Here is a 26,194-nt window from a genome sequence, read left to right on the forward strand (position 1 = left end):
GACTATTAGATGTGTCTACATACCAAATTTGAGAGCCCTAGGCCCAATGGTTATGGACGGGAGATTTTGAAAGTTTTCACAAAATAGGCCTTATTTAAGCAAATTTTCAATTTTGTGACCCCCAGGGCAGAGTCAAATTTGACCCCAGGGGCATAATTTGAACAAATTTGAAAGAGGTTCACCCCAGGAACATTCCTAAGAAATTTCATCAGAATTGGACCAGTAGTTTAGGAGAAGATGTTTAAAGGAAAAGTTTATGCATGGATGCACGATGGACACAGGACCTTTGGCCAGTGGAGCTAAAAATCAAATTAAACATTTAGTTTTGATGTAAAATCAGTTTTTATATGCAAGTGTCTATTTCACTTATAAATTAAAACAGCATATTATTCATTATTGAAAAGATTATTCCAAGCTTGATGTCATATTTCAACTTTGCATAGTGTAGTTAATTGAACATTGTATTGAACTGTATGGGCAGCTATATTTTTTAATTTATGTATGTTGTATTATACAAAATGCATTATTTCTACCACAAGTAGACCATATAAGGCCTACTGCTGCTAAATAGGCACTGGTATGAATTTGACACTGTTTTTGATGCTCATACAAAACTTTAATTATAACTACACTTCAGTATATTAAATAATTTCAAGTTTTTGTTCAACATTTTTTGCAAAAGAAAAGAGTGTCTTAATGCATTTGAAAATATACTTAAAACAAACTAAAAATGCATTTTAACATACCTTTTTCCTGGTAAAGTGTATTTGGGATGATAAAAAATACACTTGAAGAGTATTAATGCTGGAAAAATGCAGAAAAAAATACATTTGTTTCTGTTAGAAGTGTGTCTTGTCTGCATTTTTAAGTGTATTAAATGCACATCAAATGCAGATAAATACAATGCCAATACTGTTACATGTATTGTAATGGACATAAAATGCACTTGTTCTTGTAATTAATTCTTTAGTGAATTGAAATAACCCTTTTTAACGTTTTAACAATTAATAATACCTTTTTATATAAATTTTCTTTTGAAATGTGACACTTAAATGATTTTTGCACCACTAGTAAGAGGTATAATTTGTGCTCATAATGCTTTATCATTACACTATATAATGTCATTTGTTGTATGAAAATTGCCTGTAAAATTCATGTGAAAGCTCAAGAGATCAATAGCAGCGTGCTATACCCTGCTCCTTTTTACATGACTTGATGGTATTTAGTCCCCAATTCTACATGGCTAAGGGAAAATTAATGTGCAGATTTGACAAATAAGTCTTAACTGGGGTCCAATAGGCAAACTTTCATATTACTTGTATTTAATTTAAATCATGATCTGAATTGCTCTTTGGCAAATCTTTGTTGGTCACAGTATTCAACTGAATTTTGTTCACTTTGTAGTGATTATATTTTCTATATTTATCAGACAACATCTTTCTTCAAAAGTTTAACATGATTGCTTGGTTAATTTAGAAACAAGATCAATGCATCATAACATAAAATGCAAATATGTGTAATAGTAAAAATGGCAGCAAAAAAGCACTAGATTATCTGCCTTTAATCTGAGACGATATGTTGATGTATTGGAATTTTTCATAAATAATGTGTTCCATAGTTGTATAATTGTATAGTCGCATGCATGAGTGGTGTCAATGTCACAATACCAATTAAAGCATATAATTTACTAAAACAATTTGAAGTTTGATGTGTGTTTTTTTCAAGATCTGTTATATATAATTATATATACATTTATATATATATTGTTGAAAAGTTAACATGCAATAAGTTTACTGTAATTAAGTGACAAATAGTTTTACTGATTTGGTTGGATGCATATATGCAGATATATCATGGTTTGTGCAGAGGACAGTAGCAAAAACAAGAGCTGTCTCCGTAGGATGACATATGCCCCCGATAAACGCTTTAATAGAAGTTATGAGCATTTTTCAAAACCTAAACGCCAACCCTAAGTTCAAGGTCAAAGGGGTCAAAATTTGTGTGTGTATGGGAAGGCCTTGTCCATATACACATGCATACCAAATATGAATGTTACATCTGAAGCGACATAGAAGTTATGAGCATTTTTTCGAAACCTAAATGCAAAGTGTGACGGATAGACAGACGGACAGTGCGATCACTATATGCCCTCCTTTGGGGGCATAAAAATGTGTTTCACATTGTTTTGGTAAATTAGTAATGTAGTTAAAAGAACAGAATCATCAATTAAAAAGTTATTGATTATAAAGTGTTGCTGGCATATTTGATGCATTCATCTAGCTATATTAAGAAGGTCCCTGTTTTATCCCCACTGGCACTGAGTGAGGGTTCTCAAAATCTTTAAACAATATGAATAACTACATATAGAAACAAGAGCCTTGTTGATATGGGGGCTAAACACCTGAAATCAAAGCGACCCAGGTTAAAGGCCGAGGCCAAATGAATAAACCAGAGGCCGCATGAGCCTGCTATACTCTGAACAAGTATTGTTTCTTCTCAGAAAACTGGCTTAAGTGTCTTACTAAGCTTTAGACTTTGAGTTTCAGTGCAATCAATCTAAAATAAATTGGTCAACTTAAATAATAATTTGTAAAAAATAAACATTCTGCACAAATTCAATTATTTACTTTACCTGTGTGCATGAATCATTTCAGTGATGGTTAGTGAACTATGTCAAAAGCACCATATCTATGAAACACTTGTATTTTGAATAGTGCAATGTTCCACAGAAATGATGCTGATGATAATTCTACACGATGATGAATTATTAGATATAATTCTGAATTCCATTTCCACCAACAATTCGGTTATTCCACTACCAGTTCACATGCTTCATACACAGTTGAAAATAACACTATTTCACTCAACAACCGTGACACATGTACTCAATTTTTCAACTTTTCGCAATTAAACTTGTCTTCTACTGTTATTGTTGTTGTTGTACTTTTTAAAGTAGTTCGAAAGATGGCGACCATTAGGTCATGTAACCCCAAACCGGAACTCCTGTTTTCAGGGTCAGTTTGATACTAAGCACACATTGTTCAGTGCATGCTGCCTAGGATTTGTCAAAAACATTGCAAATGGTTGATGTTGGTATCAACTTGAAGGTATATTTGTAAGCAATAAGAAAAAAAGCCATTTTTGTGCTCTACTTTTTGTGCTGATGGTTCCCGGCTTTAAAAGTAGGTCATACTATTTGAGCCCAAAATGGTCGTCTGCACAGCTGTCAAAATCGGTATGCCTATTCTAAGGTAAATATTTTGAGTTAACGCGTATAGAATTTAATGACATGCATTTGTTTTTAAAGATAATGCATTTATCTTTCCAATGATGTATGATGATATAGTGGGTATGCGCTTGATCATGGTAAAAATTGATATCGAACTACAACTATTTTATATGTAATATAGAAGGAAATTAATTGCGCATGCGTAACCATTAACCCAGAGATTGATTTATGAAATAAATCGTCTGCTGATCCAGAGTGAACATTCTCCTAGCAGAGTTGTCGTTCGTGTTGATAAAGGTAAATATTAATAGAACAGCATATCCTGGGGAAACAGATTCAATAAGTGTATCAGAACGTTAATTTCAAATTAGTAATTTTACATCCATTTTATTTTTATGGACCAATGAAACAACTATATATTTTCTCTATTTTGTTTGATATTTGTTTTCGATTTAGTAAATAAATTGCGAATAAAAACATGTAAAATTAACTTTTTACGTGATCACAAAACTAAAGAATGCGAACGATTTCGAACCTGCAAATTGTAAACGCTGCACTGCTATGATATATATAGATAAAACAACTTTTTTGCGTAATTGTCCGTCCCGCTAGCGCAGTGGTAAAGACGCTCGCTTTTTCACCTTTACGACACCGGTTCGATTCCCGCTCCCGGCGTAATGTGATATTTTGTATGTTTTGTGGTCACCATTCCTGACAGTTGTTTTTTTCCGGAAAATCTCACCCCCCCGCAGCATTTGACCATATAAAAAATTAAAAAGTTATTCAGTACAAAACAAATAGCTGGAAATTGCAGCTATCATTCAAAATTCGTCCCAACTGTCGTCAATCTAATCTTATTAGGTAGGAGTGCTGGACACACTCCGGGTCCCAACATTATGCAGCCTCTGCGCGGAGGTAACTCATTACCTTGGAAAAACACAAATACACACACTGGGTGCAGCCTAGGCGCGTATAGACTCAAACAAGGCAACAAACTCAAGTACGGGCACAATCATTTACAATTTTCATATTGAATACGATATTCTAACAGAAATTACACAACCACACAAGTGTACATACCATGTTTGATATTTCGTTCGATTGTTAGATTTCAGCATATACATGTATAAGGTCATTTCGCTATTAGTTAACTTACCCATATGTTCGTGGGCGAACTCGGATAGTCAAGTGCTCATACGATTGAGCTCACATGGTTCGGCTATGTGCTCATACCTACTTTCGAGGATCATCATGAATGTATTGCTATACTTAATGAACAAGAATGTGACCCGCCTCCCAGTTTCGCTCAATGGGTCAAGTTACCCACGGGTACTACTTCCCCGCACCCATAAACTTTTTTTCGTACCAAAAATGTTTCGTACGCAAATTTGTTTCGTACTAATTTTTTTTTCGTACCCAAAATTTTCGTACCCAAATTTTTTATCGTACCCAAATGTTCGTATCAACATACACAATTGTGGTGATATAGATAAACTTAAATTGATGTTTTATATCCATCCTCTTCAAAAGCATCGTCACACCAGTACTGCCAGTACTTTGATTTATAGTATGAATCAGTTATGTTATACACATTCAAAGTTTCAAAACCCAAGCATATGTATTGGTATGGTGTGGGGTGCATGTTTCAAGTCCATGAATATTTCCCCCAGTTCATTGTAGACATCGAGCAATTAACGGTAAATTGCGGAAAGCCCTTTACATAAAAAATAGCAATAATGTTACAAACAAAACATAACAGTATGAAATATGAATCCATACACATTTCACAATACAATGCAACATCATGTTATATTTATATGAACACTATTTTAACTCGAAATGTTGATGAGTAAGGGAGTTATATGAACAGATGGACAGCCACTTGTCACAATGGAAATATGTTATCGTACCTTATTCGTAAAAATCTGAACATCATTTACATGACGTTATATTCAAAATAAAAAAAATTGCTTTATTATGTTTAAACAGGTGAAGCAATTATTGTTTGTTTAGAATATCTCTGTTCACATGTATGCAGAGTATAAACGTTTGTTAACATTACAATAATGTTCAATAATGAACATTCGCATACTTAGTCTGTTACTGTCACATCCCCGATAATTAGTTTGAAGTCATCAATTTATTTTAAAATCTACAAAACATATGCATCCATATGATATTATATAAACAGGTGATTGGAACTAATAAGACGTGTTTACAAAGTATGCCTTACTAGTTGTGTTTTTTTTGTTAACGTGACGATTTTTCTGCACATGCAAATTAACCTTCTTTATATGACGCGACAAAAGTAAAATGCCGATGCCTTTATGTGCGTGGATGCCAACGTGACCTTTGTAGCGGTCGTGATCAATCCTCACGATCTTAAGTCACGACCGCGGGCTTTGGCCTTAAGCTACGAGCTGCACTGTAAATGCATAATATTTACATGTTTATTGAATCCACGTTTTATGACTTTGATGATGTTTCAGTAAAATAAAAAATAAAAAACTCTGTAATTGTTTCATAAATATTTATGTAAATTTACCTTAATCGATACCGATACATATACATTACGAAATATAAATAGATATATACATTTAAGATTCAAACTCTAATTGTTCAAGTATATTTATATTAATAATTCAGAAACAATTTCGGCAGAGAAATGAGTGTTTGTCTACGGTATACGTATCCGATAAGACCCATCATAAGAGACACCATATCTAACATAGCAAATATAAACAAAACAACTGAACAATGCCAGGACAACCGCCTTCGAACAGACAGTGAAATACGTTGGGTGGTTAACCAAATCAATTTGTCTCTCAAACAATGCATCAATATATAAGCAAAAGAAAAAACGATTGAATTTCTGTTATGTTTAAAGTTAGTGTTAAGGGCCACAATTTCTCTCTTGATACAGTTTCTGGAGATTCAAAATTTGCTTTAATATATAAGATACAAGTTTGAGCTGTGCTAATAATAGTAGATGGATGCAATATACGGTACATTAGCTAATCAAGGACCACTCTTCTCGCTTTAATTGTATTTTTCGTTTAAAGGAAGTCCCTTTTTACCGAAAATCTAGTTTAAGCGGAAAGTGTCGTCCCTGATTGGGACGACACATTACGCACATGCATTATGCCCAGTTTTCTCATATCAAGACACATACATTTGATTAAAATAGTTCAACACGTGCGTTTTGTTTGAGGTAACTTATGCTGCAAACTTCGGCAAGCCCTCGAACAGGCTTAAACCCGAAATACTTTGCATATATCGTCCCAAATGCGGTTAAACCAGCTTTAATATGCATGTTTGATGATGTTTCGGACACGTCGTTCTGTATTATATAGGATATGTGTCACCTTCTTCAAATAAAATACTCCGGCGGTTTTATAATAATGTATTTCCTTATAGTGTTTCTGGAGTTACATTATTCCTATATATCCTATATATCTATATTTCCGTTTAAAAGTAAATGTTATGTTATAAAAGTAGTGCATGAGTACATGCATTTCTTTGCAAAAATATAAGAGCGAGCGCTAAGTTTCTTACATTAATTCTTAATTTTGTTTTGTGTAGCTTGTCACGGAATTTAAATATAATGTATATTCTTCTCCTGAACACAACACATTTTGCTTTTGAGATGGAAACAGTTAATTGTTAAATTACCGATCGAGTACATGCGCGTATTTCTTGAATACAATTTCGTCTTACAAAGACCCGGAAGATAAGCTTGAAACGTTATCACATATTCATATGGTCGCTAGCCAATCGCGTACATTAACATATTATCATTTGATGATTTTGAAAATAGACCAATCTCAACTCTCTCTGACATAAATTCAAAACGGTCTACGTAGATGAAACATTGCACCATGAAGCCTGTCGGGATTTTGGCATTCGTCAATATTGGTAAGTCAAGTATGTAGTAATTGTTTACGGGCACTAGTGTTATTAAAGAAGACATTAAAGTGATATTATGGACATCTAGCAGTTTATAGGTGTCTATCGCAACCATTGTTTATTTTTTGTGTTTTCACTTCATATACACTTATATTTGTTAATGCAGCATCAACATACTAAAACAATATCCCGGAAAGAGAAAAATAATGCATTTGAATATCAACCGCACTTTCGTTTGACAACTGATCACGCATGTACTATGTGAACCTAAATTTAGTTTGAGAGCAGATTCGTTTATACGACACAAAGACACAATTTTGTTTTACGGATCATTTCGGCTTACAGGACTGGGTGAGTCACGTAAAATATCGAATATAAAACATATTTTTATAAACATCTGGTAGCAAGATGAGTTGCAGATAACTGGTCAGTAACCACATTTTAACTAACTCTTTTGACCTGTTAATTCTTTTCAGGTCAATTCAACAGTAAAATATGCCAATAATATCACTTTGAATACAATTATGAATTCTGACGCGCTTTTATTGTAACGAGTTTCTAAATCTTGCAGTTCTTGCAGCCAACACTCCTCATTGCCACAGCAATCCTGTGTCGTGCATAGAGCTTGCTATCCATACCGTAGATTCGACTTTTTGCCGTGAGTTTATTAACACGGTGGACTGTACCCATTTACATAATGGCCATGGTTCATACTCGGATAGCACGCAGCCAGTATGTGGTACGGACGGCGTGTCATATCCACATCAGTACGTTATTGAATCAACTCGAATTTTAATGTTTTAAATTTTTAGTACATTGTTAGTAGATCCAATGTGTTAAATCATGAAGGATAGTATATATTTATCAAAGCAAGAATACATGTTATATTCGATCTGTTATTTATTTATATATATACTTATAATCGGAGAAGAACTAAAAGAGCATATTCAATTCAATTATAGGGTATTTAAATACAAAACAAATTGCATTACACAAAACAAAACTCTGAATCCATCATACTTCAACGTGCATGTTCTTCCAGTTGCGAATTTGCAAGAGAAAGATGCAGGGTTATTCTACAAACAAACAATAGTGTGAACGGACAGCAAGTGTTCAAACTAGACATTGCTCACGATGGCATCTGCAATCTGGCGACAGTAGCACCGAGTGAGAAATATTTGTCTGTAAAACTTTACAAAATAAAATTAAAATCGACCCAGCACTGGTAAGACATACAGGATCTGGCACGAGTTGTGAAACCATAAACTTTTCAAAATAAAATTAAAATCGACCCAGCACTGGTAAGACATATAGGATCTGGCACTAGTTGTGATAACATACCATATTTTATTAAAAGAGTTCAGGAATTTTGTTTGTAAGCGAGCCTTTTGCGAGCTTACTAACGAATTTTTTGGACGAGTTAAATAAAATATTGTATGAAATGACAACGAGTGTCAGATCTTTTTGATCACATGCTTTTAAATGAGCAAATTAAACCAATATTTACGCAAACATCGTGATAAATCCCGAATGATGTTTACATTTCGTGACGTCATTTGACGTTGCAACGTCATGTCAGCAAAATAACAAAATGCGATTGGTCAATCGAACGAAAATAAGCCAATGAAAACGCTTCAAAAGAATATTACACATGTGTAAGATAAAAATATATGTAATGGTTATATTACATGGGAAACAGGATATGGCATGTGATAAATATAACTGCGACACATACATATACTAAATATACATTTCATAAGCGTGCAATTATAAATTATAAAATGACTTGCATACGCATATTTCCGTGACAGACGTGCTGACTATATGAAGCAGCACAATTTTGACATCTGACTAAAATTAAAGTGAAAAGGTTGAAATCAACATCACAAAAATGGCGTTTATAGGGGCCTTTTCTCAGATTTTGGCATGTTTTGAAGTTTGTCATGAAATGCTTAATATTGATAAATGTTAACATTAGATATAAAAAGCTGCAGTAAAAAATCAAGAATAAAATAAAAAATAAAATAAAAATAAGGTAACCCTCAGCAGGTATCGAACCACTGACCCCTAGAGTCCTGGAGTAAAATGTCTTCCACTTGGACCACTCGGCCATTCTTGCCAGATGTATTTTATACTTTATATAAGCAATCCTCGAAGTTTCAAAAAATATAACGACAACAACAGAACTCTCCAAATTATTAATTCGTTTCGCGTTGCAACAATTTATAATTTTCGGGTTTTTAAATCGTCAAAAGATGCATATAATGGTTATTTTAGAGCATGGTAAATGTTCAGTATTTCTGTATCCTCACAAATATCATAACTAAAACGAAAATTTGCGAATATCAAACAACTTTTTTTCAATTTTATCAATTTACCTAAAGGCCCTTTAAGAATTATGTATGCAAATTTGGCTATTAATAATTTAACATTTCCATATCAACATATATTTTAGTGTGCAATTATTAAATAATTTGCATTTCGTGCAAAGTCAGTAGTAAACAGCCATTTTTATAAAGTAAATATTTCATTGCCTGATAGTTATCACATATTTAATACCCACAGATAATTTAACCGATTTCTGAAAACACTACACCATTGTACTAGATACACGCTCATTATCTAGCAGAGACATTATCCATATCGATAACAATAAAAGGTCTAAACCTAAATGAAACACGCAGACAATGTTCAGACATCGAAGCATATATGAAAAAGAAGTTTGCCTTGTTTGATGTTGCATTCAAATACAGTGTATGTTTTAAAGACAGTGTGTCATACATTCAGTTCCAAATTGCGCAAACAACAGCTGCCTTGATCCGAGTCTTAGTGGCCCAGCGGTCCAGCAATGCCTTCAAATATTGAAACTGTCGTGTACGACTGGTCCGGCCGTCTGTGGAACAGACGGAAAAACTTATGCTGATGAGTATGCATTTAATGAAGTCATTCAATAATTACCGTTGAATAATATGTATTGATGAAGACGCCATGCACTAATACATCCGGATCTTTTTTCATGTCCACTAAAATTAAACATAATTTAGATATATTTTACATGAAGACAACAAATTTGTATGGAATTTTCTTGTATTGAGTCGTTGCAGATAAAGTCTGTGCAGATATGCACCTCAAATGAAAATGATTAGAAAAAATGTGCGATTCTACTGTATTTCAATGACCGATATTTATCGTAGTATACACTTTGCAGCTGTGAATTAGCGAAGGCTCATTGCTCGAATGTCAAACTGACAAAGGCCCACGATGGAACATGTGGAGTCTCCACCCAACAGACATCGCAGACGACACAAGCATCAACGAACGCTGCTTCTTCAAGTGTACGAACTTCCGACGGTGCAATGTCGACAACTAGAAACCCCGCATGCGCCAAATTCGGTAAGATATTACACATTCATAAAATGCTTTTTTAGAAGTTTTGTTTTTTAAGAAGCATATTCGAAATAAATGGTTATGACAAATTTCACCGAAAGTTGATTATGGACATATGCAATGACGTATTCTCATCGCAATATCAGGGGATAATTTTAAGTTTAAAGTTATATTTGACATTATAATATTGAATAAGAACCGTTTTCGTTTACAAATGTAACCTGGTCAATTATTCTGGCAACCCGGACAATGCAGGGAAGGCTCGGATGATAGTGAAAAAACACCAATATAAGACTCGACGATTTAAAGTTAAGGAAAAGCACGGCCAATACGAAATTCGACCATTAACAATTTAGGAATAGCTCGTCTAAAACGAGATGACATTTTAAGACGCTAGTTTGATTATGCTTAAAAGCTTAGAAATGCAGATTCAATGAAACCGTTTTTATTGTCAACAATATTAAATGAAGAAAACATCTGCGGACATTGCCTACCAGCGAGGAATAGGCCCAGCGAAATTCTGACAACAACGACACAAACAACATATAATGACAGATGTGCTTCCTTTGAAATCTTTGAACTGATGTTTAATCTGTTGAGATTTTAGCCTGCAGAAAAGAATTTTCCAACGTTGCTGCAACGTTGTATTTAGGTTGCATTCAAACGTTGCAGTTTGGTTGTCACAATGGTGTATATGAAAGTTTTCCCGACGTTTTTTTCCAACGTTGCTGCAACGTTGTATTTAGGTTGCATTTAAACGTGGCAGTTTGGTTGTCACAATGGTGTATATGAAAGTTTTCCCGACGTTTTTTTCCAAACGTTGCTGCAACGTTGTATTAAGGTTGCATTCAAACGTAGTATTTTTTAATTCTTTTTTTTTTTAAATAATATAATTAAAAAAAAATAAACAAACGAGTCCGTTTTCTAGACAGAACCAGTGCTTGGTGTCTACAGAGGAGATAATAAAACGCTCCCCGAGTAGGAATCGTACTTTATAATAATACAGTTCATGCATAGCATCAATGAAAAAATGATTTCTTGTAAATTTTAGAAATTCATATTTTTAAATTTTACAGATCCGTTGCTTAAACTTAAAGATGCTAAAGATGAACTTTAACTCAAAATCGTCGGATGAAATATTTTGTTTAAGTTGTGTTTTGCATTAAAATGGTAGAATCTAGTTTCAAAGTTTCAACAAAAAATAAATAGTCAACATTTTTGTCTGATACTTTCAATTGTCGCCGTGGTGTTGTGGATGAGGAGTCCGCCTAGCGATCGGGAGTTGGTGGGTTCGATTCCCACTCGGGGAGCGTTTGATAACCTACTCTATAGACATCAAATAATGGTATCTTTCTAAAAAACGAACTCGAAAATGTCCATAACTGTCGATATAAGTCATAAAATGTCGATACTAATCAAAAGAGCGGTTGGCAGTAAATATTTTTTTTTTAATTTTATATTATTTAAAAAAAATAGAATTTAAAAATACTGCGTTTTAATGCGACCTAACTACAACGTTGCAGCAACGTTGGGAAAAAACGTCGCAGCAACGTTGGGAAAAAACGTCGGCAAAACTTTCATATAGACCATTGGTACAACCAAACTGCAACGTTCGAATGCAACCTAAATACAACGTTGCAGCAACGTTGGATGCCCACTGGGCATGTATGCCAGTGCTTTAATGGTGAATGTTTCTGCCGATTGTAGGTAGTACTATTTCAAAATATCAAAATGTAACAAGTCGTAAATCGCATATAAGATTTTGTTCTCCTTGGTCATGATTTACAGATCCTACAGTCAGACCATGTCGAGACGCTTCAGTGTGCAGCAAACCGCATATGAAGGAAGTGCTGTGTCCTGATCCTGACCAGGCTCACTACTGTCCAGTCACATGCGGATGTTGCGTGCCCGAAACGGCTGAAATGATTGGATAGATTGCATTATGTTACCCTGTGACGCTGACATCGCAATAAATCATTATCAGAAAATGCTAATAAACATACCTGCTGAAATATCACAGTTTTAGCGCAAAACACTGCACGGTGTCGTTGTGCTTGGATGCAGTATTGCGTTTCAATTAAGTGCGGTGACAAGTTTTTTGTTTTTCATTTTATTGTTTCTTTCGAGAGAATACAGAGCCGGGAAACTGTATATGGCCTTGTCAAGGAATGTGTTAGAATAAAAGACAAGTATGATTTTGCATAAATAGCTGACTCATTAAAAATCTGTTCAAACTCTTAAACCAAATAAACAGTAAGTTTTAAACTGAAACTAAAATTGGTATATGAAGTGGGTCATCTGTGTTCGTACCTAGTGTTTTTTACCAAAGACTAGTGCAATACGAGTATGTTGCGTTGCCTTTAATTTTATCAAGACGGTTAATAAGCCAAACACAATTGATTAAATGTTCGTCAGATTTGCCACGATTCAAAATCGTAAAATATAATACAGTTATACATTTTCTTTATTGATTCAGCGAAATTCCTTCTTCCCAGAAACTGGACTGTTTAAAGCGAGATTATACGATTTTGTCAGATATTTATGAATATATATAAAATGTGTAAAACACTTATAATATATATATTTCAATATAAATTAAAATATAAGTTAAGAAGAACATGTGTCGAAAAATGCGAAATAAGCCAGGTATTTAATTCTGAAATTGAAAACGGCTGTACAGCCGAATTCGCCAGCATGTATACCATACATGTACGATGTGAATCTAAACTTAGTTTAACGGTTTATTTGAATTCTTGCAACGATATCTATTCATACGACACATGAACACTAACTCCGATCCGAATACAAAGACGAATGCTTCGGTTATTGTATGGAAATTTGTACGTCACAATCGGCTGGGGGCGCTTATTTGTCTTTGCTGCATTTTATGAAATTCGGCTTTTCTGTATAATTTTTCTGCGTTGAATAAGACCGAGATCGTGAAAATCGCTGCAAAATTGATGAAGATATGGCTGTTCAAAGCGATGCACCCCGTTTTGGGGGTGATTTTGAGTTGCATACCTTGTTATATATATATATTTGATAGTGATTTTTTTTCATAAACATAGGTATAGAGCACTCATGCGCTTTTAGGCGTAGCTGTTTCAGTTTTCATCTTAGTGACTTTTACATAACGCCAACAGACACGCATGAATATTTTCGAATATTTTATAAGCTGATTCGAGATACAACCTCTGAATTTTTGCTATATCACTGCGTATGTGCTCAATTCAAAGGATGTAGCACTGTTCAGTGTAAGGAATTCCGGACTACTCTCTGTATACTCAAACGACACAAATTGTGGCCCTGTTACACTTACGCGTTACAATCCATCTCGCAGAATTTCACTTTCGCCTCCAAGATGAGAAAACAATCATTAGCGAAATAGTATAGTGTCACGATAAGAGAAAATCGTTTAATTATCATACCACAATGTTTGCCGTACTTGGTCAGCACGTCTGGAAATCATTCCTTAATGTGTGGATAGGCTGCCATTATTAACAAGTTTGCTATTTTCAATTCAATTTTGTATCAAAAAGCATTGTTCTTAAATGTGGCATTTTCAATTCGCAATGAGATTTGTAATGACCCTCTTCATGTGAAAATGGGTCTTATTCCATATGCGCCCATCATATAAATAGCCCACTCAGCTATCACTCCTTCTGGTAAGGAGAAACATAACATATTGAGTGATTTTAAAGCGAACAGCATCGCCTATGGCCTGACTGCGCAAAAGCACATGTTGGGTTTAGCAAACGCTTGCCGAAACGCATAAGACCCATTTTCGCATGACGGCGCTATTGACGTGTGATTTAAATGTGTCGAAAGAAAACTGCGTTTAAATCAAATATAAACATACGATATATTTCGATAGTGAAGAAAGATACTCATAACAAGGCATATGAGGACACATATGAAGTGCTCTCCCGTAGTATATTTTTTATTTTACTCACACTAATGTGTGGTTTGACAATGCTAACACATATTTCATGCGGTGAATATGCAGCTTACAAGTGAAAAACACAACACAATAGTTAAACTTTTGTTTAATTGTATTTAATTATTTAGAAAAGTAAATTGCTAATTTTATTTCAAAGTCAGCGTATACGCCGACTACATTTTTAAAAGACATTTATTGTTATAAATATATTTAATATAATATATTAGGTTGTTTTCGGTTTTAGCGATTAAAAAGCATTTTCGAGGTTGCCTATAGTATGCCTGTAGTAATTCATGAACTCATATCCAACTGTCTATGTATTGAGAACTGTGAATATAAACAAGCTTAACCTTCTACTTACCTTCTGCTATTGCATTCGTATTATTATTATAAATTGTTCGTTATATTCGGGTTTAGCAATTATGAAACTTTTTTTTGTCTATCGTATCGCTGAAGTTATTGTTGAACTTATGTTCAACGTTTTATAAATTGAGAATATAAACAAAGACCTATAGATAATATGGGTCTTTGATATAAATAAGCGTCAACTTTTTCCCGAATCTCTCATTTTACGACCTGTACTACGTCATTGAGTTGTATGCGAGAGCGTAACCTATTGCGTTGTTATAACCCGTAAACTTTCCTTTGTTTATCGACAGACGCATCTATTAATAGCCTCATATATCATGAATGCCAAAACAACCGGGAAGAACCACGTGACCAAATAGGACGCAAAACGCAAATACCATGCGACTACGACTTTTATTATGTAAGAAAGCTCCGCAATTCCTTTGAAGTCGGAGCCTTGTGATTGCTATTTCTTAAATAATTGACCTCTAACTGAAGTAAGCAAAGGAAACGCAGCACCTATAGGTCACTGCTTCTATGTGCGAAGGCAGATTGAATTTTACTAATGTATGGTTTGCCTATTATAACACACATTATAATGCGGTAAATATGCGACTAACAAGTAAAAAACACTATAATTAAACTTTTGTTTTGAATTAAGTTATTTAGAAAACAAAATTCCAAACCTTATTTCAAAACAGCAAGATTACATTTTTTAGAGAATATTATTGTTATATTTAAATGGTTTTTTTTAACAGTTTCAGCGATAATGAAACATTTTTTTATGTTGTCTATCGTATCCCTGTAATAATTGTTGAACTCGTGGTCAACGTATTATTAATTGAGACCTGTGAATATAAACAAGCGTAACCTTATACTACTGCGTTATTCTCACACGGACTCCCCTTTGTTTATCGCCAGCCTCAGATTTATGAATGTGCTGAGCGAAAATACTACGTCACGCACACGCAGCAGAAAGTGGACTATTTTAATCATTCATAAACAATCTCCTCCGCGGCACGTACAATACGATCATTGTTTATTGATTCTTTTCTATAAAACACCGTTCGAAAATATTTAATGTAACACGATATTAATATAATATTGCCATTTGTAAATACACATAATTGGAGAATTCAAACCTCTTGCATAAATTATACAACTCTTTCTTGCGCGGATACGCAAGCGGGTATTGGGTTAATCATACCTAGTCGTATCGACCTGAATTTCACACTAAGCACTTTAGACGGGCGCTAAAGCGCCCATCTAAAAATCTTCACAATGGCGACGTATGTAAAAGACCGAGCCAGTCCGATTGAGATAACTCGATTTTTCAGTTACTTCCCTTGGCATTCGCCACTGCGTAGGAGATTGCTCGTTGATTTTCATTGATAACATTCTCCTAGCAGAGTTGTCGTTCGTGTTGATAAAGGTAAATATTAATAGAACAGCATATCCTGGGGAAACAGATTCAATAAGTGTATCAGAACGTTAATTTCAAATTAGTAATTTTACATCCATTTTATTTTTATGGACCAATGAAACAACTATATATTTTCTCTATTTTGTTTGATATTTGTTTTCGATTTAGTAAATAAATTGCGAATAAAAACATGTAAAATTAACATTTTACGTGATCACAAAACTAAAGAATGCGAACGATTTCGAACCTGCAAATTGTAAACGCTGCACTGCTATGATATATATAGATAAAACAACATCTCTTTGCGTAATTGTCCGTCCCGCTAGCGCAGTGGTAAAGACGCTCGCTTTTTCACCTTTACGACACCGGTTCGATTCCCGCTCCCGGCGTAATGTGATATTTTGTATGTTTTGTGGTCACCATTCCTGACAGTTGTTTTTTTTTTTCGGAAAATCTCACCCCCCCCCCCCCGCAGCATTTGACCATATAAAAAATTAAAAAGTTATTCAGTACAAAACAAATAGATGGAAATTGCAGCTATCATTCAAAATTCGTCCCAACTGTCGTCAATCTAATCTTATTAGGTAGGAGTGCTGGACACACTCCGGGTCCCAACATTATGCAGCCTCTGCGCGGAGGTAACTCATTACCTTGGAAAAACACAAATACACACACTGGGTGCAGCCTAGGCGCGTATAGACTCAAACAAGGCAACAAACTCAAGTACGGGCACAATCATTTACAATTTTCATATTGAATACGATATTCTAACAGAAATTACACAACCACACAAGTGTACATACCATGTTTGATATTTCGTTCGATCGTTAGATTTCAGCATATACATGTATAAGGTCATTTCGCTATTAGTTAACTTACCCATATGTTCGTGGGCGAACTCGGATAGTCAAGTGCTCATACGATTGAGCTCACATGGTTCGGCTATGTGCTCATACCTACTTTCGAGGATCATCATGAATGTATTGCTATACTTAATGAACAAGAATGTGACCCGCCTCCCAGTTTCGCTCAATGGGTCAAGTTACCCACGTGTACTACTTCCCCGTACCCCTAAACTTTTTTTCGTACCAAAAATGTTTCGTACGCAAATTTGTTTCGTAGAATCTACTAATTTTTTTTTCGTACCCAAAATTTTCGTACCCAAATTTTTTATCGTACCCAAATGTTCGTATCAACATACACAATTGTGGTGATATAGATAAACTTAAATTGATGTTTTATATCCATCCTCTTCAAAAGCATCGTCACACCAGTACTGCCAGTACTTTGATTTATAGTATGAATCAGTTATGTTATACACCTTCAAAGTTTCAAAACCCAAGCATATGTATTGGTATGGTGTGGGGTGCATGTTTCAAGTCCATGAATATTTCCCCCAGTTCATTGTAGACATCGAGCAATTAACGGTAAATTGCGGAAAGCCCTTTACATAAAAAATAGCAATAATGTTACAAACAAAACATAACAGTATGAAATATGAATCCATACACATTTCACAATACAATGCAACATCATGTTCTATTTATATGAACACTATTTTAACTCGAAATGTTGATGAGTAAGGGAGTTATATGAACAGATGGACAGCCACTTGTCACAATGGAAATATGTTATCGTACCTTATTCGTAAAAATCTGAACATCATTTACATGACGTTATATTCAAAATAAAAAAAATTGCTTTATTATGTTTAAACAGGTGAAGCAATTATTGTTTGTTTAGAATATCTCTGTTCACATGTATGCAGAGTATAAACGTTTGTTAACATTACAATAATGTTCAATAATGAACATTCGCATACTTAGTCTGTTACTGTCACATCCCCGATAATTAGTTTGAAGTCATCAATTTATTTTAAAATCTACAAAACATATGCATCCATATGATATTATATAAACAGGTGATTGGAACTAATAAGACGTGTTTACAAAGTATGCCTTACTAGTTGTGTTTTTTTTTTGTTAACGTGACGATTTTTCTGCACATGCAAATTTAAATTCTTTATATGACGCGACGAAAGTAAAATGCCGATGCCTTTATGTGCGTGGATGCCAACGTGACCTTTGTAGCGGTCGTGATCAATCCTCACGATCTTAAGTCACGACCGCGGGCTTTGGCCTTAAGCTACGAGCTGCACTGTAAATGCATAATATTTACATGTTTATTGAATCCACGTTTTATGACTTTGATGATGTTTCAGTAAAATAAAAAATAAAAAACTCTGTAATTGTTTCATAAATATTTATGTAAATTTACCTTAATCGATACCGATACATATACATTACGAAATATAAATAGATATATACATTTAAGATTCAAACTCTAATTGTTCAAGTACATTTATATTAATAATTCAGAAACAATTTCGGGAGAGAAATGAGTGTTTGTCTAAGGTATACGTATCCGATAAGACCCATCATAAGAGACACCATATCTAACATAAACAAATATAAACAAAACAACTGAATAATGCCAGGACAACCGCCTTCGAACAGACAGTGAAAGACGTTGGGTGGTTAACCAAATCAATTTGTCTCTCAAACAATGCATCAATATATAAGCAAAAGAAAAACGATTGGATTTCTGTTATGTTTAAAGTTAGTGTTAAGGGCCACAATTTCTCTCTTAATACAGTTTCTGGAGATTCAAAATTTGCTTTAATATATAAGATACAAGTTTGAGCTGTGCTAATAATAGTAGATGGATGCAATATACGGTACATTAGCTAATCAAGGACGACTCTTCTCGCTTTAATTGTATTTTTCGTTTAAAGGAAGTCCCTTTTTACCGAAAATCTAGTTTAAGCGGAAAGTGTCGTCCCTGATTAGCCTGTGCGGAGTGCACAGGCTAATCTGGGACGACACATTACGCACATGCATTATGCCCAGTTTTCTCATATCAAGACACATACATTTGATTAAAATAGTTCAACACGTGCGTTTTGTTTGAGGTAACTTATGCTGCAAACTTCGGCAAGCCCTCGAACAGGCTTAAACCCGAAATGCTTTGCATATATCGTCCCAAATGCGGTTAAACCAGCTTTAATATGCATGTTTGATGATGTTTCGGACACGTCGTTCTGTATTATATAGGATATGTGTCACCTTCTTCAAATGAAATACTCGAGTGGTTTTATAATAATGTATTTCCTTATAGTGTTTCTGGAGTTACATTATTCCTATATATCCTTTATATCTATATTTCCGTTTAAAAGTAAATGTTATGTTATAAAAGTAGTGCATGAGGACATGCATTTCTTTGCAAAAATATAAGAGCGAGCGCTAAGTTTCTTACATTAATTCTTAATTTTGTTTTGTGTAGCTTGTCACGGAATTTAAATATAATGTATATTCTTCTCCTGAACACAACACATTTTGCTTTTGAGATGGAAACAGTTAATTGTTAAATTACCGATCGAGTACATGCGCGTATTTCTTGAATACAATTTCGTCTTACAAAGACCCGGAAGATAAGCTTGAAACGTTATCACATATTTATATGGTCGCTAGCCAATCGCGTACATTAACATATTATCATTTGATGATTTTGAAAATAGACCAATCTCAACTCTTTCTGACATAAATTCAAAACGGTCTACGTAGATGAAACATTGCACCATGAAGCCTGTCGGGATTTTGGCATTCGTCAATATTGGTAAGTCAAGTATGTAGTAATTGTTTACGGGCACTAGTGTTATTAAAGAAGACATTAAAGTGATATTATGGACATCTAGCAGTTTATAGGTGTCTATCGCAACTATTGTTTATTTTTTGTGTTTCACTTCATATACACTTATATTTGTTAATGCAGCATCAACATACTAAAACAATTTCCCGGAAAGAGAAAAATAATGCATTTGAATATCAACCGTACTTTCGTTTGACAACTGATCACGCATGTACTATGTGAACCTAAATTTAGTTTGAGTGCATATTCGTTTATACGACACAAAGACACAATTTTGTTTTACGGATCATTTCGGCTTACAGGACTGGGTGAGTCACGTAAAATATCGAATATAAAACATATTTTTATAAACAGCTGGTAGCAAGATGAGTTGCAGATAACTGGTCAGTAACCACATTTTAACTAACTCTTTTGACCTGTTAATTCTTTTCAGGTCAATTCAATAGTAAAATATGCCAATAATATCACTTTGAATACAATTATGAATTCTGACGCGCTTTTATTGTAACGAGTTTCTAAATCTTGCAGTTCTTGCAGCCATCACTCATCATTGCCACACCGATCCTGTGACGTGCATAGAGCTTGCTATTCATAGCGTAGATTCGACTTTTTGCCGTGAGTTTCTTAACACAGTGGACTGTACCCATATACATAATGGCGGTGGTCATCACGTGGATAGAACGCAGCCAGTATGTGGTACGGACGGCGTGTCATATCCACATCAGTACGTTATTGAATCAACTTGAATTTTAATGTTTTACATTTTTAGTACATTGTTAGAAGATTCAATGTGTTAAATCATAAAGGATAGTATGCATTTATTAAAGAAAAAATACATGTTATATTCGATCTGTTATTTATTTATATATATTATTATAATCGGAGAAGAACTAGAAGAGCATATTCAATTCAATTATAGGGGATTTAAATACAAAACAAATTGCATTACACAAAACAAAACTCTGATTCCATCATACTTCAACGTGCATTTTCTTCCAGTTGCGAATTTGCAAGAGAAAGATGCAGGGTTATTCTACAAACAAACAATAATGTGAACGGACAGCAAGTGTTCAAACTAGACATTGCTCACGATGGCATCTGCAATCTGGTGACAGTAGCACCGAGTGAGAAATATTTGTCTGTAAAACTTTACAAAATAAAATTGAAATCGACCCAGCAGTGGCAAGACATATTACTGCGACACATACATGTACTTAATACACATTTCAAAAGCGTGCAATTATAAATTATAAAATGACTTGCATACGCATATTTCCGTGACAGACGTGATGTCCATATGAAGCAGCAACAATTTGACATCTGACTAAAATTAAATTGAAAAGGTTGAAATCAATATTACGAAAATGGCTATTAAGAATTATGTATGCAATTACGGCTATTAATAATTTCCCATTTTTATATCAACATACATTTTATTGTGGAATTATTAAATATTTTGCGTTGCGTGCAAACGCAATAGTTAACAGCCATTTTTAAGAAGTAAATATGTCATAGCATGATAGTAATCATATAATTAATAATCAAAAGTAATATAAAAGATTTCTGAAAATACTATACCATTGCACCTGATAAACGTTCCTTATCTAGCAGAGAAAGTATCCCTTTCGATATCAATAAACCTAAATGAAACGCGCAGACAATTTTAAAACACCAAAGCATATATGAAAAAGAAATTTTCCTTGTTTGATAATGCATTCAAATACAGTGTATGTTTTATAGAAAGTGTGTCTTACATTCAGTTTCAAATTGCGCAAACAACAGCTGTCTTGACCCGAGTCTCAGTGGCCCAGTGGTCCAGCAATGCCTTCAAATATTGCAACTGTCGTGTACGACTGGCTCGGCTGTCTGTGGAACAGATGGACAAACATACCGAAATGAGTATGCATTAAATGAAGTTATAATTAATATATTGCATTCATTTATAAATGAAGACATCATGCAGTTACAATTCCGACGATATTTTATCATATCAAATGAAATCGAACAACCTTTCGGGAAAAATATATTGAAACAATAAAAAGTTGTAGGCCTTTTACTTGTATTGTATATTATTGCAGAAGTTTACGTTAAATCAAACTTTTGTGGAAATTGTTTTTGTAAGTTACTCTAGTACAAAAGCGTTAATTTTTACTGTTGAGCAATTCTTGATATTTATCGAGGTAAACATTTTGTAGCTGTGATTTAGCGAAGGCTCATTGCTTGAATATAAACCTGACAAAAGCTCACGACGGAACATGTGGAGTCTCCACCCAACAGACATCGCAGACGACACAAGCATCAACGAACGCTGCTTCTTCAAGTGTACGAATATTCACACTATTATCGACGTGGAAATACACTTATCACACTAAGCATTTAAAAATCGCCATATAGTGGACTATATATAATTCTTATTTCATGTCTCTCCAATTGGCATCATTGTTGTTTAGAAACCGCTTTGCTGGTAAACTTTTAAAGGTCAAATTTATATAAGTAGAATGGTTATGTATGTTTACGGACGATTATATTCACTCTTTTCCATAATTTCAACTTCCGCACATTCTTTTACTAGTACTTAAACTTCTTGCAATACAATTTTATTACTACTAAAATACATTTTGCTGTTTTAGAAGCACGTACATTTTAAATGCAAATAGTGTACCAGAAAAGCAATCACCTCATGTTTGTATCAGTATTACTTCCCACCCTTAATTTGTCGCCAATATGATATTTACTGCTGAAATGATATTATCTACGTTCTAAATCCCCACTAGCCGATAAAAAAGAGCTGTTAAATAGATAGTTATGCTTTAGGTTAATACAATGTATGCGCGTAAACTGTCTTCACGTTATAAAATATGCTTTGCTCGATGCTAAACCAAATTAATTTTACTCTGAGCTATACCGCGAAATTTAAAAGTTGACAATAAAACAATGCATTGTGCCATATTACTTTTTAAATTTTAGGAAAATTTCATACGTCTGAATACCTAGTTCCGTTCGATGCTTTGAACTACATTATTGGTTACAGACGTTTACCACTACGACTACAACAGATGCCATGAACGCTCTCCTACAACAACTGTTCTGCCAAAACGTAAATTCGATTAACTGTCCCCCAAATCAGCTGAATCAGCTATGCGGCTCAGACGGGCAGTTTTATCCAAACGAGTAAGTATGGCGATTCGGCGCTGAAAAAAACATAAGACACCGAACTGAGGGTCGAACAAATACATTGAAGAAATATCCAAAATGTATGTATAATTATGCTCAATAGCTCCACAGAATGTGTTTGGAGGCTATTTTATTAGGGAAGGTTTATACTGGTCGAATGCGACAATATAGGGTAGTTCGGCTTTATCAATTATATGGCATTTTCTTATAACGATACCAAAGCGTAATTCTCCTATTTTCCAAGAAAATGTTCTCGGCATAGGCACAGTTTAATATTCAAAGCACCCTCCTGCAAGTGGTCGAGTCGTATACAGTATACCTTTATTTAAACAAACATGTAGAAATTGTTCTACGAAGAGAGTAATCATATAGCCGATAAACCTAAAACGCAAACCATCGCCACTCATTCGTGTGTATATATCTTACAATCTACCCACATAGTATTAAAGGGGCCTTTTCACACATTTTGGCTTGTTTTGAAGATTGTCAAATGCTATATATTGATAAATGAAAATATTGGATCTAAAAAGCTCCAGTAAAAATCAAGAATAAGATTAAGAAAGGTAACCCTCAGCAGGACTCAAGCCACTGGCCCCTGGGGTCCTGGAGTAAAAAGTTTGCGCATTAGACCACTCGGCCATCCTTTCTTACACAATGACAGAAGTGTTTTATACTTCATATAAGCGATCCTCGTAGTTTCACAAAATATAATGACAACAACAGAACTCTCCAAATTATTCAATCGTTTCGCGTTGCAACGCTTTATAATTTTCAGGTTTTTAAGTCGTCAAAAGATGCATATAAAGGCTATTTGAGAGCATGGTAAAGGTTAAGCATTACGGTTTCCTCACAAATATCATAACTAAAACGAAAATGTGCGAATATGCAACAACCTTTTTTCAATTTTATCAATTTACCAAAACGTGAAAAGACCCTTTAAAAGCACAGTGTTGCAAGACAAATATAAGACCCATCTTTACAAATGCAGCACCTCCTTGGGATTCCCATACTGCAGGGAAGTATGAACCAGCTTGTGCCACCAGATTTGTGAGATTACTAAACAAGCAGCACCAGCCAATTTCAGAAAGTCAGAAATTACTAGTAAATAACCGGTAAACTTATCGCTTAACTTGTAAGCTGCATGATTTTGCTGACTGAACTTGTTTTCTGAACCTTTTTTTCGGTTATTTAATTACTGAAATGCTTCTGCAAAGATAGATTTTCCGTATTTATAGTTAATTGATTAAACAAAGTGTTTTGTAAAAATAAAATTCGTACTGCTTATAAAAAGGCATAATTCATGCAAACGTTTCTGGAAATCAAACCTTCATTACAGACACAATATTTCGACATGCATGAATTCGATCGTGAATTGTTCTTTTGAAATTTGGAGTAGTCTGTTGTTTTTACTTTTGTCACAACTATCCTTAATTAATGTTCTGCATTATCATCACCGTAACAACATATTAACGTTTCTACTTTTATCACGACATTGCATTTTACTAACAAAGTTGTACGTGGCAAAAAAAAAAATAATCATCAAATGCAGTGAATGTAAATACAACTGATGGAAAGTTTGGCATTTTCTCCGATGTCTTATATGCCTTTCGATGTCTTATATGCCTTTAATTGTGTGTATATCTTTGACTGTTTGTACCACTCTGATATTGTGTGTATCTCAGGTGTGAACTCGGAAAGGCAAGGTGTACAATTCCCGGACTGCGGATAATGCCGGATTACCAAGGCTGTTAAAACAACGTTTGAGTCCCAAATTGTAATTTCTACCTTTCAGTTTGGAAACAGAATTAATACAGTTATGTTTCTATGATATGTGTTGTGTTCGTTTGCAATTTAACTTTTAGAACATAAATGTGCACACAGATAATAAACCAATTTATGCCTAGTGGACTCTCCCATCCTTCTAAATTGGATCAATTTATTTCCAACATAAGTGGTGTCTGGTCTAGTTATTTATATATCTAGAATATTTCTTACAGAAATTCCTTTAAGCAAACAGCGCAGACCCTGATGAGACGCAGCATCATGCGGCGTCTCATCTGGGTCTACGCTGTTTTCCAATGCTTTTTTTCTAGACGCTAGGCATAATTGGGTTAATAACTTCAGTTCTTTAAGAATGGGTGAACATGCTTGATTGTCGAGTTTGGGTAAATAAAAGACAGGTACAACTGAGAGAAACAGTTACGCATAAGTAAAAATCGGTTCCATATATTATATGGTCAAGACCCATCAATAACCAGCGTTAGTATTTGAAGTAGATGCGTCTATTGTACATAATTATATAATGGAAAATTTAGTGATTACCATATATACATGACTAAATTGCACTAACTTGAATGTATTTACAGTTTGTGTAACACCGCAGATTGTTAAAAAAGAAATGTTAGTGACAAGCAAAATGGGAACAGTATCTGGGTTCCGGTATATGCCCATGTCTCAACCCAAAACCGCATTATTGATAACCAATATATAAACGTATAAGCCAATATGTTTAGGCTGAAAAACCGTGACGAAAAAATTTTTATTTCGACCGTTTGGAAAGTATTGACCTAGATTACGGCTTTCAAAAAAAAGGCCTTACACTAATACACATAAAAGGAAACTTCCGCTGCATCAGGAGAGAAACCGTATCATACATTAAGATCTTTATGTATGGCAAAGAACCAATTGCCAAACAGTGAGACACAAATAAAATGTACCAGACAAGACGCACGCGTACACATAACAAGCCTTAACACGAGTACAGCTATGGTAAATTCAAAAGCGTTAGGAGTTTAAACTGGTTTTAAAGTGCTCCGAAATGCGCACTTATTAAAAATTAATCCTGATACATTCAAGTGTAAATAAAAAGTAATACCATACCATCACAATTCATATTAAATAGCATTAAGAGAGAACACATTTTATTTAATTACAATTTAACTACGCACTGGTTATATACAGACCATTACACCAGACTTGTAACTTTCTGAAGAACGATTAAATGAAACCAACATGAGTATCAACTATATCTTGTTTTTACTAAAACGCCTTAGAGACATATAATCATGTAATTTGAAAT

General features: G+C 34.3%; 1 protein-coding gene and 1 long non-coding RNA gene across 5 annotated transcripts; both read left to right on the forward strand.

Annotated features, from left to right (window-relative positions):
- Positions 1 to 6,972: 6,972 nt before the first annotated feature.
- LOC127865226 (serine protease inhibitor dipetalogastin-like) lies at positions 6,973 to 24,945 on the forward strand. Of its 4 annotated transcripts, XM_052405235.1 has the most exons (8): positions 7,023 to 7,144; positions 7,707 to 7,902; positions 8,178 to 8,302; positions 9,923 to 10,061; positions 10,344 to 10,430; positions 22,227 to 22,263; positions 22,973 to 23,112; positions 24,798 to 24,945. In XM_052405235.1, the coding sequence occupies exons 1-8, from the start codon at positions 7,093 to 7,095 to the stop codon at positions 24,865 to 24,867; spliced, it is 846 nt and encodes a 281-aa protein (XP_052261195.1). In that variant the 5' UTR covers positions 7,023 to 7,092; the 3' UTR covers positions 24,868 to 24,945. The 4 variants fall into 4 exon arrangements, with proteins under 4 accessions (XP_052261194.1, XP_052261193.1, XP_052261195.1 ...); XM_052405234.1 differs by lacking the exons at positions 7,707 to 7,902; positions 8,178 to 8,302; positions 9,923 to 10,061; positions 10,344 to 10,430 and adding exons at positions 20,470 to 20,665; positions 20,941 to 21,065; positions 21,702 to 21,840 and having other exon boundaries at positions 6,973 to 7,144; positions 22,137 to 22,263; XM_052405233.1 differs by lacking the exons at positions 8,178 to 8,302; positions 9,923 to 10,061; positions 10,344 to 10,430 and adding exons at positions 20,941 to 21,065; positions 21,702 to 21,840 and having other exon boundaries at positions 6,994 to 7,144; positions 22,137 to 22,263.
- On the forward strand, positions 10,476 to 12,560 carry LOC127865269 (uncharacterized). Its single transcript, XR_008042559.1, has 2 exons — positions 10,476 to 10,528; positions 12,311 to 12,560. It is a non-coding gene; the product is annotated as an uncharacterized LOC127865269 (long non-coding RNA).
- Positions 24,946 to 26,194: the final 1,249 nt, after the last annotated feature.

The sequence above is a fragment of the Dreissena polymorpha genome, chromosome 1 (genome assembly GCF_020536995.1).
Source record: "Dreissena polymorpha isolate Duluth1 chromosome 1, UMN_Dpol_1.0, whole genome shotgun sequence".
In the NCBI taxonomy this organism is placed as follows: Eukaryota; Metazoa; Mollusca; class Bivalvia; order Myida; family Dreissenidae; genus Dreissena; species Dreissena polymorpha.

Excerpts from the sequence above, each read along its gene's own strand:
- LOC127865226 (XM_052405234.1), top strand. The coding sequence starts at position 7,093 with ATGAAACATTGCACCATGAAGCCTGTCGGGATTTTGGCATTCGTCAAT. Across the intron at positions 7,145-20,469 it reads TTTGGCATTCGTCAATATTG|TTCTTGCAGCCATCACTCAT; the intron begins GTAAGTCAAGTA and ends TAAATCTTGCAG. Across the intron at positions 23,113-24,797 it reads GGGCAGTTTTATCCAAACGA|GTGTGAACTCGGAAAGGCAA; the intron begins GTAAGTATGGCG and ends TGTGTATCTCAG.